Raw genomic sequence first — 17,724 nt, 5'->3', positions numbered from 1 at the left:
ATTTTTGTTAGCAGCATTGTCAATATGAGCAGCACTAGCCTCTTGTCTTAAGGTCCTTAGTTTTAAGTCGTAAGCCTTCTTTAGCTGCGTAGAAGTTTGTTTATCCTCTTGGCTGCCAGAAAGACAACATCTCTCATTTGCTTTAAGAAAATCTTTCTTTAAGCGGAGAGCTTCTTCGTCATAGCATGGTCGAGCTTTTGGTTTTGCCACAACTCTGAATTTCTTGATTGGACAAGTGAGATCTAAAAAGTATGTTATTGTCTTCAAATATTGTCTGTAGGCCTCTTCCACACTATCTTGTTGAATTACATTAGTCCAAGATTCCTCAGCCAAATATCGTTTGAGATTTGTTAAGTTCTCTGGACTTACGTGTCGATGAGAGGAGGTAGTAGTTTTTTTTTATTCAACAGACAGAGGCAGATAACAAAGTTGTCCGAAATGGTCACTTATACCAGTATGGAGAATTTTCACTTGAGATTCATCAATTTCAGCATTTGTGCAGATAGCATCTATGGAGGACTGATGACCTTGAAATACTCTGGTCGCTGAAAGTTGGAGTCGTGTCATGTTATGGGACAAAAGAAATTCATCAAACATAATAGTTTCCCTAGTAGGTCTTAAAATGTCAATATTTATATCCCCAATCAAAATAATTCTGCTGTGAGTCGGAATGTTATCCAGAACTTTATGAAGGACCTCGATAGCTTCTGCTGTGATGTCAGTCAGATTATTAGGAGGCCGATATACACCTATCATATAAAGTTGTTCTTTTCCAGAAAGTTTGATAGAGGCAACTGTTACTTCACAGACTAGGGGTATACTGAGGTGTTCCATTTCCAAACTTGTAGTTTCATTCTCTATTTTGTTACTTTTGTATAGGAAAGGATCTAACACAACAATGAAAACTGTCACAATAGGAGTACCTCAGGGGTTAGTCCTTTTTTATTTTTAGTTTATAATAAATGATTTGCCAAACAATCTCAATCTAAACTCAGTCATCTATGCAGACGACACATCACTTTTTGTAAATAATAGAATTATAAAAGACGCAGGACTATTTATAGAGTGGCACCACAAGATCATTGTAGGCCTTTATTTATTCATAGCAAAATTTATTACAAACATTAATCTTTACATATACCAAATTTTAATATTCGTTAAAACTAACATTCATATTTTTTCAAGCAGGAGTGAAATTCATAATTAATTAACCTGCAATAGATACAAATTAGATATACCCCAACATAGATAGGCTAAAATTGGATCATCTCACTAGATAAATGCAATAAGATTTTTTAACAAATTACACAGTTCAGCCAGGAACACTTCTTTAACAAAGTTTAAAAAACAGGATCCTTGATTGGCTGCAAATAAATCCTTTTTATACGATTCAGGAATGTTTGAAATGTGATGTGGAGTTGATAGGTATTTTAACTAAAAAGATTTTATCTATATCTATAAATAATCTATTTTACATTTAATTAAAAATAATTTTCATTGTTGTAATCTTACTGTTTGAATCTATTTCAATGTTAAATTAACTATATTTATTGACGATTCCTATTTTAATTATGTATTGATCAATGGAATAAAGAATTTTGACTTTGACTTTGACTAATGTAGTAAACTAATCTCCTGGTTGGTTTATCACCCTTAGTGTTAGTACTAGCAAACTATTAAAAGTAATCCTAATAAAGTAAAATATTAAAGTTTCCGGGTATTATTTTCATTAATTGAGCATACATAAAGAGAAACAACGTTTAATTATCATACCAGCCGTTAACTTTTGAAGAATTAGTTTGCAGGCCGAAGGTTAAACAAATTCAAATTCCCCGCGGTTTTAGTCAGCTGATACTACTGATAAGCATGTAAAGAGCTAGTCTGTTTCTTGTGAAATATTTTAATACTAAGAGTCATCCTTGTTACCTTTTACGCTAGCGAAGAGTTTTACTAAATACAGTCCATTATTTTACTTATTAGAGCTATAATTTTCCACTTTTATTCATGATTTGACGATATCTATTGAACCAACATTGTATGGTAGCATTGGATTTGTATGTGTGGGATATTGGAATTGAAATAACTTATATAAAATTAAACATTTTTCTTAAATATATTGAAATTATCTACAACTTAATTTCATTCACTGATAAATTTTTATTAAATATTTGTTCTTATAAAGAAAATATGTTTATTTAGGCTATTTTTATTCAAAATAATATCTACCATCCCACTTTCTTTTAGCCAATGGTAAAACTTTACTCACGATCTGAAAGGCACATGTGCACAGTGCAAGTGCAGTCTGCAAAATTGTCTGTGGGGTTGTGGTTGTGAAAAGTGTGTGTGAAAATTTACCATGGCATTGGAATCCTCGGTCGAAAATGGTGTTTCAGAAGGAGAACTGGAAAACGGAGTTGACGTAGGCCTTGTCAAGTTAAACACAAGTAAGTACTTTGACGTTTTTAAAATTGTTTGGTAAGTCGGGTTATTCCTATGTAACCTTGATGATGTAACCGGTACAATCTCAACGATTTTCATCAATAATTTATAAAATGAATTAACATTTCTTGTCTCTAATAAATAATGTATTTCATATAAAAGTAATAAATCATATCTTTAACGATTTCATATTATTGTGGGTCTATTGGCGTAATAAAAATTATTCCATTCCATCTGATGAAGAGCATTTTGAGGAAAAAATTTTCCTGATCAATCATGAATGAAACAGCTGATATATGTTTATGCTGATTTCAGTATCAAAATTTGATAAACACAACCTATAGTGTATTATTGAATGAAAAATGTGAAACAGTATTTAATTAAATTCCTTGAGAGCTTGTTGTAATATCAGAATTATAACCTAGATATTTATGAATGAAAGGTCATATCTTCAGTCTTATGTATACTAGAGCTTATCGTGATGTACATATCTTTGTATAATATCGATAATAAGTTGAAGTTTAAGTTGTAGTAAACTTCGTAGCCTTAATTTAATTAAAGGCATATTGTAATATATGTTACGTGTTTTATAGTATAACCTTTGATTGTATCATTTACAGAAGAGATTACCCATTCAATGCTAGGATATATTGAGGACTGTAGTATAACAGACTTAAATAAATAAATAAATAGGCGAATTGCATCAAAATTGAATCATTGACATCTATGATCATATAAATTACTGAAACCAAAGTGTCGAAACAAATTGTGTTACAGGTACCTATTTCAGATCATAATAGCCTCTTTGGCTGCAGTATAATAAGAGGCCACCACCACAATAGAATTATAGTATATCCTTAAAAACAGTAAAAAGTAACTAAGTGTTAAACTGTTTTGTTTGTTACATTTTATACATACACAACATAGATAGTTTCTATATTTAACGTAATTCGTGTTAACATTTTTGTTTCTATAGTTTAGATAATCATAAATATGATTCTATTGTGGTGGTGGCCTCTTATTATACTGCAGCCCATTACAAAGAGTTGGCAATAATTAATTTTAAATAACTATGATTAGAATCTTTTCGGGTACTTTGGGGGACAGAGGGACAGAGTGGTGGTCGCCTCACTGACATCACTTCCCTTTGGGAGGCAGAAAACAAGAACCAATCTTTATAATGGCATATATAATTAACATAGTGAAATAAAGTCTGTTCTTTCTAATAATATAGTTTCTTAGGTTCCGGGTAAGAGAAACTTTTGCAAAAATAGTGGCATTTGGATGATACCAAAGTACCTGTTATTGTATTTAATTTGGTTCCTTGATTCAATTGTTGTGTTGACCGTGTACTGTACTGTAGCTATTGAGGCACAGCAAAAGTGAGTGCTCTTACACATTCTGTGTTGTTACAGATACCAAGTGTTAGCTGTTTTCTAAGTGTTTTAAATCTATATCTATAAGTTAGTGTTTTTAGTGAAAGTAGATTATAGAAGTGAATAGTGAAAGTAATGTACCACTGGCTCTATTCTTGGTCCTGTACTGTTTGTGTGCTATATTAAGGAATTGCTGTATAAGCTACGTACTGGGTAAAATTTAAGTGGTAAAATATATTTGCATGCCGTTGACTCCAACCGTATCATTTCTCACACATATTTAACTAACAAAATAATCTATTCGAATTATGTTACATTTACAGTAGAGGCAGGAGTCAGTGAAGCGAATATTTTGAGATTTAAGTTTTCAAACCATTGATTTATAACTCATCATGGAAACTGCTTTTTCACTAAGGCTACCAAAGGACAGTTACCTAAATAAAGCAGTTTCTTTAATTCTTTAGCTAACCTAGAAACGTAGTCAGCTGATTGTCCCACAGGTTAATGTATAATTTACAAGGAGAAACCAATTCAATTTGCAGGCATTACATTTTAATAATTTATTTATAGGTACATATTTTTGCCTTGAATAATTTTATAAATGTTAAAAAGAAGCTAAACTTAAAGCAATACTTAATTGCTGATCTTTGTATCCTTTGATCATTTTCTTCAACAACCGTAAAGACTGAAATTATGATGTACAATATGCTTCATTTATCATATTGACTAAGTTACTATAGATCAGGATTAGAGTTTATAAATTAGGTAAGACATGTAATCAAACAAATTTACACTATATTTTGTTTGTATTATATGTATTTGTAAAAATGTTGAATAAAGGTTGTTTTGAATTATAGTTTAACAATAATAATGATTATTTTTAGAATGCAATATACAAGGTGTCCAAAAAGTTCTGGGACAGTTAAATATTTTTGAAACGAATTAAGATAGAGCCACAAAACTTGGTACAGACTTATTGGACAAAAAAATCTAAATTAACTCATATCCAGTGACTCGCTACTTCCTCAAACGGTCTCTAAGGATTCAGAAGAAAATCTTAAATGTAAGCATGGATTGGTATGCACATAAAATTAAAGATTATCAAATTAGTAGAGTACAATACCGCAAACATGACCTCAAATAGACAACCAAGCTGGAAATGGCAACCATTAAAAGATGGCTTGAATTTTCAGTTAAGCAATGTAAATAATAAACTACTGATGCTTGAATAATTGTCATTTCCCTAGATTATGCCATTGTAATGTGATTCATCAATTATCAATTGCTCTATTTTTGCCTGTGAATAAATTAATCAAACTACTATGACCTTGGTTACGTTTACCTAATAATTGTAAATTTAAATCATTTTAAGTATTCACAACCTGGGTGATCAATGAGGAGGTCATCAGGTGGTTGAAATACAATACTATAAGTTTCTTTATCATGAAACACAATCTTGTACATAGAGAATGGTCAGTTAAATAAATAGTATTTATTACTAGATTACATGTGCACTACGCACATACACAAAATTACACTTATTAGAATTTCAAAAGTGAAAGATATTATATTGAAATCACATTTTCGATACAATATATTTTAAAACAATATGAAACTTCCATATATGAAACACAGTAAAACTAAGAGGCATATTGAAGAAGCCCATTTAATAATCTATGAAATAGAAATAATTTAGAGTGGAATAGAAATCTATTTGCAATTTTACAGTATACAAAAAGTTGAAGTTATATTCAAAGTTAGGAGATGATAGGCTTTATATAGTGTATTTAAAATATGAATTTGTATATTTTTATGACGCTTTAAAACAGTTGAGTAATTTTGGTGTAGGTAGGCAACTTTTTGTATTATTTGGCGTTGTTAAGTTTTTCTTACTTTAAGTAAATCTAAGCATGATCATGCGAAGTCCTCATAAGTATGAGGGTTACTCTGCACATACTACATTTGAGGATTTTCTTTAGACTGATGTATAAATTAAAGGAGTATTTTTTTATATTTAAATTAAACTCAATCAACGTTTAGAAATACAGTAATTAATGTTCTAACTCTCTCCAGTGTGTGTAGAGTGTAATATTTAATATTATGCCTAATGTAAAGATGCTTTGTACATTATATAACTGTAAATATAATATACATTCTTAGTTTTTGTAATTTAAGGAAAAAATTAAATTCATTAGTACATTAAAAAATAACAGAATGGTTGAGTTGGAAAATGCTACAATGAAGTTTACTATAGGATTGTCTGTTCCCTTATAAACGTTGTGCTTATTAATCTTTTCACTGATATGAACCGTTGATTTGTCACCAAAGATTAGTCGATCAGTGAATCCATCTTCATCAAAAGGATGCCAACACAAAATGCTCAATATTCCACCTTATCATTATTATGTAGTATTTGTAAGGTTATGTCTTCAAATGATTTCTCCAAATTCTTTAAAGAGATGGTTAAGATCTTTAGGTTCCACCCTTACCTTTGACTTTATTGGACTCCAAAGGACAGAAACTGAAACCTGTTGCCCATGATCTTGAAGCAGTTTTGGCCTTTCAGAACTTTTTAATTCACACAGACATTGTGTATTTTTTAATTTCTTGTACCAATTACACATAGACTGCCTACTTGGTGGATAAGGTTTTTTTTAAAAAGTATAACAAAAATTTTGTTGCACTAAAGTAAGTGATTGAGTTCTCTCTAGTTGAAGTGCACAAAAAAGTCTTTGTACACTATCATTAACCCTTTGAGTGCCAACGTCCGATTTTACCGGACGTTCGGGAAAAAGTCACTAAAAATTGTAACCTTTAATATTTTTAAATAATATCATATTGAAATGTTTGTGAAGAATCGTTCTTTTCAAAATAAATTGTTATAGTACACTTCCGATCAAACTTTAAATTATGAAACTCACATAATAAACATTTTTGGTTGCCATAGCTACCAGAAACAACGTGACAATAGTTTCTTAAAAGTTGTATAACTTACTCATTATTGAAGATAATAATATAAATTTTTCAAGATTTACAGACAATTGCATACACTTTCCAGTGATATGGACTAAGAAAAGGATATGAATTTTTTTGGTCATAATAATTTGGTTAAAAAATGAAATTAAAAAATATTTTTGAATTTTTTTTTAGGTAAGTCCATTTTAGGTATTCCTAAATTTAGTGTTATGGTAACTTTGTTATTTTATGTTAATTAAACAGAGTTTTCAGAGAAAAATAAAAAAAGAATCATGTTGATAGCTTATTAAATAATCAAACTGTGAATTCTTTACTAAAACCTTGCAAAATGCCTGCAAAAGGGCTGGCACTTTTAGGTACACCCACTAGAAAAATACCTGGCACTTTTCAGTATACCCACTCAATAAATACTTGGCACTCAAAGGGTTAACACTTTTTAACTAAACAAAAAACCAAGTGTTATCTAGTAACAATGTTCTAACAATCAACTTTTAGTATAAAATTTTAATTTATTATTGTTTTAGATTCACTAACAACATCAACATGACCACTATCTGTATTGTATTATATTGTATTGATTTATACTTGTATTTCTATTTCTTTTTTAATATATTTGTATTTTAATTAGTGTGGTTAGTTTAAATTTTTCTAATACACTAAACATTCTGTGGTATTAAAATTCTAATTGCATAAAAATATTGATTTATAAATTTTGCTCCAATACTAAATAATACGATGCAATATAAAAATGTTTTGTATTTTTATTATTATAAAAATAGACAAACTATTGTGTATTTACTATTGTGTAGTGTAATATTTTATTACTGAAATCCTCATGTCCCGATGTGACAGAAGTTACCCCTGAGGAGGTATAAAAACTGTGTTGATAGATTAAAAATAGATCTATAGAGTAGACACTCACATCTGGCAGACTGTGGGGAGGTTGGGGAGATGGTTATTTTTACCCCCTGCATAGAAAATGGCAATGAGCTTTTGTAACTGAACTATTTCTAACATTTCTAGTTGTTTCTGATCTTTTGCCAATCCTAAACTGTTTTATTTAAAGTACTGTCATTAATACAGATAGCAGCAAAGTGTTGTAAAAATTAAATTTTCATAACAAGCTGCTTTTTTTGTACTTTCCCTCAACCCACATCATGAGAAAAATTTTAGTTTTCATATTTACGAGCTTATTACGATTTGCAGGGATACTGGTTAGACCAGTAAAAGTTTTATCACATAGTCTGTTAATGCTTCAGTTTTATTTTGTCTCTAAGGTTCTATTGATCTTTCAAGAACCAATGGGACGGATTATTGTTTTTCTGTCTTCTCACAACTCACACACTACAAGTTCACACTAACTGAACAGTTTCTCCCACAGATGGGAGGTGTAGGCAATTAGAATATATCAAAACTATCAACAGGATGTAGGCGAGTAGAATATATCAAAACTATCAACAGGTTTTATTGAAAGGTGTTAAATTGTAAAATGATGTAATAACTATATGGTAATTTGAAATTTTACAATTGTAATACAATGGAACAGTGGCAAAACAAATCTAGACAAGTACAGAATATATCCTACCTCACATGCTATTGGGACATGTTCCAAAGGTTAGAAATACATTGTGTAATGGTTTGTTTAAAAAATGATGTAGCATTCATTTGATGTTAAAGGTTTTTTTTTTACATCAAACTTCATAAAGAAGTACATTGTGGTAAAATAGTGTGCTTAATCAACTTTTTTACTTCTTTCAGCCAAAACTGTTGATGTTGTCAAATTTTTGTAAATATACCATGAAAATTGTCCGTATTAAGAAAAAAGTCCCTAAAATTTGGGAAGCCTCTAAAAGTGAAATATTTTGTGCTAAAAATGAATCAAACTCTAATAATGAATTGAGAACTCATTCTATCATGCAGTTAGGTAACTAAGTTAAGTTCATAGCTGATATGAAAAAAGCCGTTCTTAACTTTACAGAGTCCCAATTTTTAGGAAGTTTGTTTTGAAAAAAATTATTCTCAGAATTAAAATTGTTATTTGGGCATACTAGTTTGGTGCATTGGTTTTTTATACAAATTGTGTAGTTTTTTGACACTATCTAATTAATTTGCTTATCTTTCATATTATTTAAAGCTGTCATATTTAAGAAGGTTTATCTTTGTTTTAACAGCTGATGTTATTGCCTTTCCAAAAGTGTTTTAGTGTGGTAAAAATGTTGGCACTATCACCTCAGGCATGAGCCCACAACAAGATGAGGTTTAAACACTTGATTGGATGGGTTGATAATAGTGAGCGAGTCAGAGATGGCATCCATCCTATCAACAGTATGAGCTCAGTGACGCAACGAGCGTGCCCCCGAATGATTGGCGACCCCTCCCCCCTCCGGTTGGCCTTCTCAGCTGCTTTACATATTACAGTTAGCTACTATCCAATAAATCATCATTAAAGCCATGTCCTCTTGTTTTCACTTGAGTTGTAAGCGTTTTCTCAGTAACCAAATACCAGTTAAATATTGAATTTATTAATTTACACAGTTTTATTACACCAGTTATATGTTTTTTTCATATTTAAACGAGATTGTTTACTAAATACAATCAACCACAGTGATATAGTAATGTCAGCTTTTAGATGTAATACACAGACAGCTACAATTCAAGGAATGAAATTTTAGAGTAATTAATTTTTTTAGTAAATTAACACATTTAAAGTAATTAAATAGTAAATAAAATTGTGTAAACCATCTAATTGCATCTGTATCAATCATATTTGGGTGTTTTAGTACAAAATAATTTCAAGATCCAATCCATCAAAACATCACATACTTACTCCCAAAAAAATTCTATAGCAAAATGATGAGAAGGAGCCAGTAATCCCATCTGTTAAGCAACAATCAGCTGGTTATTAATCAGCCGTTAAACAACATTAAACTTGATTAGTGATTTTTTAGTGACGGATGGCGCTCAATAAAACTTTAACTGCTCAGTTATAATTTGTCGTAGTGAAATAACTTAGTATCGTAATGTTCATCTAAAAGTAAACAATATTTTACTTTTCCTATAAATGTTCTCATATAGTGACTAGTGACTTGTTCTTATAAATCATCGTTTTCTGAGTTATTATAGAGTGAAAATGTTTTACAGCCGCCATTCTGATATTGTACTAAACAAGTCTTAATTAGACTAAAAATTTTTAAAATTAAAAATTTGTACCTTTATTCAATTGAAAGATATAACGTTTCTCTGAAAAAGCACTAAAATACATACAGATGGAAAATTAAGCAAGATAGGGCTTTACTCTATTTTACTTTTTTACTTATTTTGACCTGAAAAATAAAATGGGAAGTTTGTTAGAGTAATTTATGGACACCCTGTACATTTGATCATCAGTTTCCATTACAAACTCAGTCTATTTTCCAGACCTCTGTGGAATTATTGGTACTTAAAAATTTATGTGTGTGATAAAATAAATGATTTATTATTAACTGTGTTTTTAAAAACTTAGACAATTCCTTGTAAAATTTCCAGTCCATTTCCAATTTAAATTTTCACATTAATATTAGTTTTAATTTTTTTAGGAATTGGTTTAATCGCATTCTTTAACTGTTCATCTGAAAACGCAGTTTTCTTATGATGAAAGTCAGCAATATATGTGCGTAGCACTAGTCAACAAGGCTGAGCTTTTTAAGTTCATCTCTGTCTATCTTATCAGCGACCTTCAGACCTGGGCTCACTCCTCCCATATCTAAAATGGACTTAACACAGTTAAGTCAATAAATCAAATTTGTTTGCTCGCACAATTTTGTGTTATTTTGTTTCAAACTCCTGTTTGCCAAAGTTCTGCATTTGTGTGTATGTGTTTATGTCTAAATGGAAGTTTTTGGGAATTTGACTCTTTAAGAAAAGAAAGCGTTCAGAGTTGGTATTATTTGTTGGCCTAAGATTTTGTTTAACCAGCGCAGAAATAGTGTGATTGTTCTTTTCTATCAGTTTTCTTTTACTGTAATGTTGATCGTTCTATTGATTGATAAAATCGTTGAGGTTTAAACACAACACTATCTGTAAAGGAACAGAATATTTTGTAAATGAACTGTAGCAAAGTACTTGAGCAAATATGTATCTTTGAGATTTCTGACAATTTATAATTTTCTCTCAAACAAAGTTCAGTGATATTCTGGCTAAACAAGTGCTCGGTTACTGCAAATACAAATTTCTAGGCTCCATGTGAAGAATCCACTCTGAAATTTTTACTGTTGAATTTTGTAACTCTCTTTGGAATTCAATTTGGCACAATAATCTTAATCCTTGCAGAGCAAACTGCATATGATTGTCGGAGTTCAAAGTTACAGCAAAAGTGAGATTGTATACAACATTTCAAGTCTGAAGTTCATTTCATTCTTGAGATATCCTGGTAACAGGCAGGCAATCAGACACAGAAGAAATTTTTACTGCCCCCAGACAGACAGAAGAAAAAATATTTTGCTGAGTGATAGATATCCATAACATTTAGTCAAATCTCACGTACATGCACCTTCATTGAACTCATTCTTGTCTATAAAGAAATAAAACATTTTATGTAAAATTTACACATCTTTAGTTTAATACTACAGATGAAATCATTCTTAAGATATTCTGCGGATAGGCTTAGCCAAATTCCGTAGAGGGACGTGTCAATAATTTTTTTATTCATCGTATTACATACGGTCTGGTGCTTAGCTTTTTGCAGAGGTTGTTGATTTGTGTGGTGTCCAAGAAAGGTCTTGGTCAACTGTTACCCCAAGGTACTTGGTAAAGGTGGTGTCATCGGTCTCTGGTAGCCTTGGAGTTTTTTTCCTACACCTCCCTAGAATGAGCTGTTTTGTTATGACAATATTGGATAGCCATATTCACTGCTGTGTATGCATCTATTTGTAGTTGATCAGGAGTTCTTCTGCCGAGCAAGAGCATTGAGTCATCAGCATACCTGATGCTGTTGCTGTATTCCTGTATGTACTTAGGAAAGTCATTTGTGATTAAAACTGCTGATTTCTACTTATGTAATGGTGTAATTAAACACGCCATTACATAAGTAGAAATTACATTGCGTAATTTCAAGTCCATAGTTCGATTTGCTCTTGAGATATTCAACGGAAATCGAACACACGGGCAGATAGACAAAAATACAGACAGCAGAGAGGAGTTTTGCTAGAACTCTAAGTAGGCTAATAGCTAAGCAAAATGTACAACATTTCCAGGTTACTGCTCATTTCAATCTCGAGGTATCACCTTAAGTTATAGGTTTTAGTAACCTTCAGTTAAATTCCATTGAGGGACCATGCACCATCATCGAACTCTATCCTGTCTATATACAAAGAAATTATACAATGGATTATAGACAGACCCAATAGAAAGTAAAAAAGTTTTACAACCAATCCACCTAATAATTGAATAAAACAAAAAATAATAGAATTGAATGTCAATGCTAGAAGCCTGTGATGAGATGTGATTTCAGCACACTCTTGTGTTGTAGTACCCTCCCTACCTTATCGTAATTTTATTATTTGAACATTGCTATGAAATGTAACTTGATGAACAAAAATGTCAATGTATCATGTGGCAAGATATCTCGAGAAAGATTTCATGCATAGATTTTAAATGTTTCATGAAACTTAATTTCTACATAGACAAGAATGAGTTCTATGATGTGCATGTCCAACAATGGTAGTTTTTGAAAGTAATTTTCAGTCACTTTATTTTCTATACAATGGTCTATCTGTGTAAATGCCCGCAGTACATCTTGATTATTAAATGAGTTATAGGTTAGATTTTGCATGTAACCACAGTAAAACCTGTTACGCAACACATGAAGTGACGTACTCCCTCCTTGTAATAGAATGAACCAAAACTAAAATATGAATTATTCTGTTGTCAGGTAGCCTTAAGACTGAATGTTGTAGTGCTATTGGGCATTCCATTAAGCAAAAAAAAAAAAAAAAAAAAAAAAAAAAAAAAAAAAAGATTCACAGTAAAATAATATATTTATACTTTGCAGAGAAATAAATTACAGTTATACTATAGAGGTGTACGGAGCTGGAGCTAGGGCATATTTTCTATTCACATTGAAGTGCTCTGTGTTGGAAAAGTGAAGTAAAGGCAGGAAGAGAGTCTGTTGTGTTCTGTATACCAGTTCAAACTGGATATAATTCTTCTAGTACTCGTAACCAGTATTGTTTGCCTATCTTGCTATACAACAGTAAAACTGGAGTTAGTTGATCTTTGATGTAATAGCGATGAATAATTGTAATAATAATATTTGATTTTAGCTGTTATAAGATTATTTTGTCACACACAATTGTTTTGTATCCTTTTAATATTAAATTAAATGTAAAAAATAGGTTAATTTCAATTGTTTTTAAAATATACAAACCAAAGAAGCAGTACATTTTTAAAATATGTTTTTTTTAATTTTGAAAAAGCTTTGTAAAATAGTAGAGTTAACCTGACTATTTTACAACATTTAGAAATTAAGTTCACTGTGGATTCTTATGATAATGTTAATAAATTTTATATACAGGCTATTTTATTTTATTTATGTGAACCAGCCTCACTTGTTGTTAAAGTAATTAGGTGCTATTTCTTAGATGAGGGTTCCTATTTTCTTTGCAATCTATTTCATGTGGTCAAACGATCAGTTATGAACTGTGCAATGATCTCCAATAACGCAACAAGTAACTTGTATCGTGACAAGTAGCTTGTATCGTGACAAGTAGCTTGTATCGTGACAAGTAGCTTGTATCGTGACAAGTAGCTTGTATCGTGACAAGTAGCTTGTATCGTGACAAGTAGCTTGTATCGTGACAAGTAGCTTGTATCGTGACAAGTAGCTTGTATCGTGACAAGTAGCTTGTATCGTGACAAGTAGCTTGTATCGTGACAAGTAGCTTGTATCGTGACAAGTAGCTTGTATCGTGACAAGTAGCTTGTATCGTGACAAGTAGCTTGTATCGTGACAAGTAGCTTGTATCGTGACAAGTAGCTTGTATAGTGACAAGTAGCTTGTATCGTGACAAGTAGCTTGTATCGTGACAAGTAGCTTGTATCGCGACAAGTAGCTTGTATCGTGACAAGTAGCTTGTATCGTGACAAGTAGCTTGTATCGCGACAAGTAGCTTGTATCGCGACAAGTAGCTTGTATCGTGACAAGTAGCTTGTATCGTGACAAGTAGCTTGTATCACTTTGGACTGTCTCGTCATTGTCAGTTCAATTGTGTCAGATCCTGATACTTCTCTTGGTTATGTGTGAAATCTTTTAATAAAATCTTTAATTGTATGAGCCAGGTGATACGCAGAAGATTAGGTTAAAAGATTTATTACTGCCTGTGGTATTCGAAGTGCCTTCGGGGAGCTTAGCTTGCTAACTCTACCCAGCTTGTATATTTTAGTAACTGCATTTTGCTGTCTATTACAGTGTATATTGACTCAGAGCAGTGATATACACAGATGTGAGATAAGAGCTTGGGAACACTTGCAAGTCCAGCAGCATAGAATAGCAGAATTTGAATGCCTCCCTTCTTAGGCTGGGATCAAACTAATTAACAGTCTCCCTGAAACATTAAATTTAAAACCAGTGAATCCCAAAAAGCTCAAAGCCCAATCAAAGCACTACCTGGTGCATTATCCCTTTTTATTCATTTGATGAGTTCATGGAGCACACCTGGGATTGATATTTGCGGTAGGCAGTGTTGCAGTCCTCGGGATTGATCCCACGAATGTTTGTACTGTATATATGAGTGTGTGAAATTCTATGGAAAGTTGGGTAAACGGATTTAACTGATTTGGTGTTACTGATTTTATGCATCACTGAACAATGGCAAATGTCTGGAAAAATCCTGTTTCCTTGAAAATGGATTTAGTTTGTGAAATAAATACTGTCAAAAAGTGTAAAATTCCTTTTTATCGCATTAATATATTGTTTTTGCATCAACCTAACCTTTGACAATATACATTGTTTTAGTCTAAATTGGAAAATAACATTTTTCAATACTTTGTAATATACTCTGTAATTTTTACTCTCTATTCAATAAGTATTGCTCAAGTAAATGAGTAAACTTTCATTGTTGTTGATATTCAAGTTGATGGTAAAATTTTATTTCTTATGATTACGTGACAGGAACAGAATGTTCAACTGAAACTGAAGTTTGTTGAACATCATGTGTTCTTGCCACAGTGAGGCAAGAATATTTAAAGATTTGAATTGTGATGATAATATTATGAAGCGGTTTGAACTGGAAAAAACTTGAAGATTCCAGATAAAATTGTTTATCTTTATCCTGATTTAAGACTACACCCATTATAATGTAACAAAGTGATTATATGATTAAATGTGTAATGTAACAAAGTGATTATATGATTAAATGTGTATATTAGTATTCAACTTAATATAAAAGTTAAAAACTATTGCAATGCAATAACGTCAAAAGTAAGCATATAAGTCTGGTTAATAAAGTTTCAGTCCTTCCAGTTAAGATATATAAATATGTTTGGTATTTTTATGCACAGTAGACACATTCAGTGAATTATTATTTTATGGAGAATATCAAGAAGTCATGGTTTACGTAAATACCTCATTTTTATCAAGTTAAGTAGGAACAACAAATTGTAAGTTAAAAAAAGTTTAGTTAAAATCCCTACCAACTTTATCTTTATCTTTGTCAATTCCACTTTCTATGTTTATGAAAATAGTGTTGTTTCTCTCTTCTTTTTAAACTGTTATAGATTATAAAAAAATGTTTACTCTTTGTAAATTTTGTTTGCTGGATGTCCCCACTGGCTTATGTATTTTAGTGGACTGTTATTTGGCAGGTAGTTGTTAAGTGACTTGGCCTCTCCATGGTTGGCCGAGCCTTCCCATTACTGTCACTCAGAAAACCTCTCTTTAGCCAAAAACAACCCACTTATACTCAACCTTATAAATACAATGGTCATTAACTTTTTCAAATTCTAAAATTGATTTGTTGTTACCCCTTAATAAAATGTAATTTACTATAGTAAGAGACATATCAATGCAAGTCTAGATTGTGACGTGATGGGATAATCAATTCAATTCAGCAATTGAGGAATTGTTACTTCTCATATATACTTCTCATCTGTGTGTGTGTGTGTGTGTGCGCGCGCGCGTGTGTGCGCGCGCGTGCGTGCGTGCTTGCATGCATGCGTGCGTGTGTGTGTGTGTGCGCGCGCACGCTTTTTTTGTTCTCTTAGGACAAGAAGGTTAGAAAATTGCACCTAGTTCTGTAAGGACCTTTGCACTGCTTCTGGAGTGACAGGATATTCTAGATGGGTAAGGTTAGGTGTAGGGACCGCCTCCTGTCGAGATTCATGAGGAAAAGTGTAGGGCAGTTATCTCAAGTCATGCCCCTAGGAAGAAGGAGAAGCCAGCTAGTTTTGAGCCGGCCTCTCCAGTCAAAGCAGGCAGGAGGTAGCACACCCTTATGTCTAGGCTGGCAAGAATATTTGACTCTTAGGGAACAAACCCCACCAACTCCAACAGTCATCTCCCGCAGTAGACTAGACGTATCGAATTACCCTTGAATAATTGGATAATTGGAATCGAATTAGATAATTTAAAAGGGTGATATGATTGCGACATTTGTCATCATTATACGTTTCTTGTTCTCTTAGGACTAGAAGCTTAGAAGTTGCACTTGTCCTTAAGGGACCTTTACGCTGTTTCCAGAGTGACAGGATATCCTGGATGAATAAGGTTGGGGATCAGGACTGCCTGCTGTCAAGATCCATCAGGAAAGATTTAGGGAATTAATCTCAGACGTGTCTCCTCGGAAAAAGTGGAAGCCAGCTTTGAACCAGCCTCTCCAGTCAAATCAGGCAGGGGGTGGCACACCCTTGTGTCCTTATGTCTAGGCTATATACAGCCCTTAACACTTGGGGAGTCCCACCAACTCTAACAATCATCTCCTGCAGTAGACTAGACCTATCGAATTACCCTTGCTCTCCAGAATCTCAACATGTGCGGTTAGTGATGTGCCACTCCTGTACATCCATAAGGTTGCCCAGATTTAAGTGATTCATCGATTTTTGCTGTGGGTTCCCAGCCAGAGGTGAACTCTCCTGGGGCTAATCTATGTTACTGAATCTTTTACCTTCACGATTAAAATTAACATGTATTTATACTATGACACAGAGTGTGAGTCAGACATGATAAAATAAAAACATGCAGAATAATCGAATGCCGAAGAACAGAGTGGATGTAAACAACCGGAACGAAGCAAGACGAACAGAGTGGATGTAAACAACCGGAACGAAGCAAGACGAACAGAGTGGATGTAAACAACCAGAACGAAGCAAGACGAACAGAGTGGATGTAAACAACTGGAATGAAGCAAGACAAACAGAGTGGATGTAAACAGAGTAAACAACCGGAATGAAGCAAGACGAACAGAGTGGATGTAAACAACCGGAATGAAGCAAGACGAACAGAGTGGATGTAAACAACCGAAATGAAGCAAGACGAACAGAGTGGATGTAAACAACCGAAATGAAGCAAGATGAACAGAGTGGATGTAAACAACCAGAACGAACCAAGACGAACAGAGTGGATGTAAACAACTGAAATGAAGCAAGACGAACAGAGTGGATGTAAACAACCGGAACGAAGCAAGACGAACAGAGTGGATGTAAACAACCGGAACGAAGCAAGACGTTGCCTCTCTTCAAGTTGAGAATCAGCTGATATGACAGTGTAGCAACGCCGCAAGGTGAGGGGGAGGAGTGGTGCGGTAACTGCCCATACGGCCAGGCTTGCAATGATGTGTCTCGTACTATATAACATTTTAGAGAAGAAAAATTGTAAACATGTTTACATTTTGAAACAGACAGACAGAAAGATACACAAATAGACAAACGGCGGAGCTGATGTTTACTTTGTTTGATCCATTAT

The 17,724-nt window shown here is 32.7% G+C and overlaps 1 protein-coding gene across 1 annotated transcript in view; it reads left to right on the top strand.

Annotated features, from left to right (window-relative positions):
• Nucleotides 1-2,274: 2,274 nt before the first annotated feature.
• The window catches only part of LOC124367435 (clustered mitochondria protein homolog), a 72,766-nt gene continuing 57,316 nt past the window's right edge, over nt 2,275-17,724 (top strand). The window contains 1 exon segment of the mRNA XM_046824245.1: nt 2,275-2,444. Within this exon segment, the coding sequence (XP_046680201.1) occupies nt 2,357-2,444 (88 nt within the window). The 5' untranslated portion in view covers nt 2,275-2,356.

Source organism: Homalodisca vitripennis, chromosome 8 (assembly GCF_021130785.1).
Source record: "Homalodisca vitripennis isolate AUS2020 chromosome 8, UT_GWSS_2.1, whole genome shotgun sequence".
Taxonomy (NCBI): Eukaryota; Metazoa; Arthropoda; class Insecta; order Hemiptera; family Cicadellidae; genus Homalodisca; species Homalodisca vitripennis.
The sequence above is the reverse complement of the archived record's forward strand: the minus strand, read 5'-3'. Positions and strand labels throughout refer to the sequence as shown.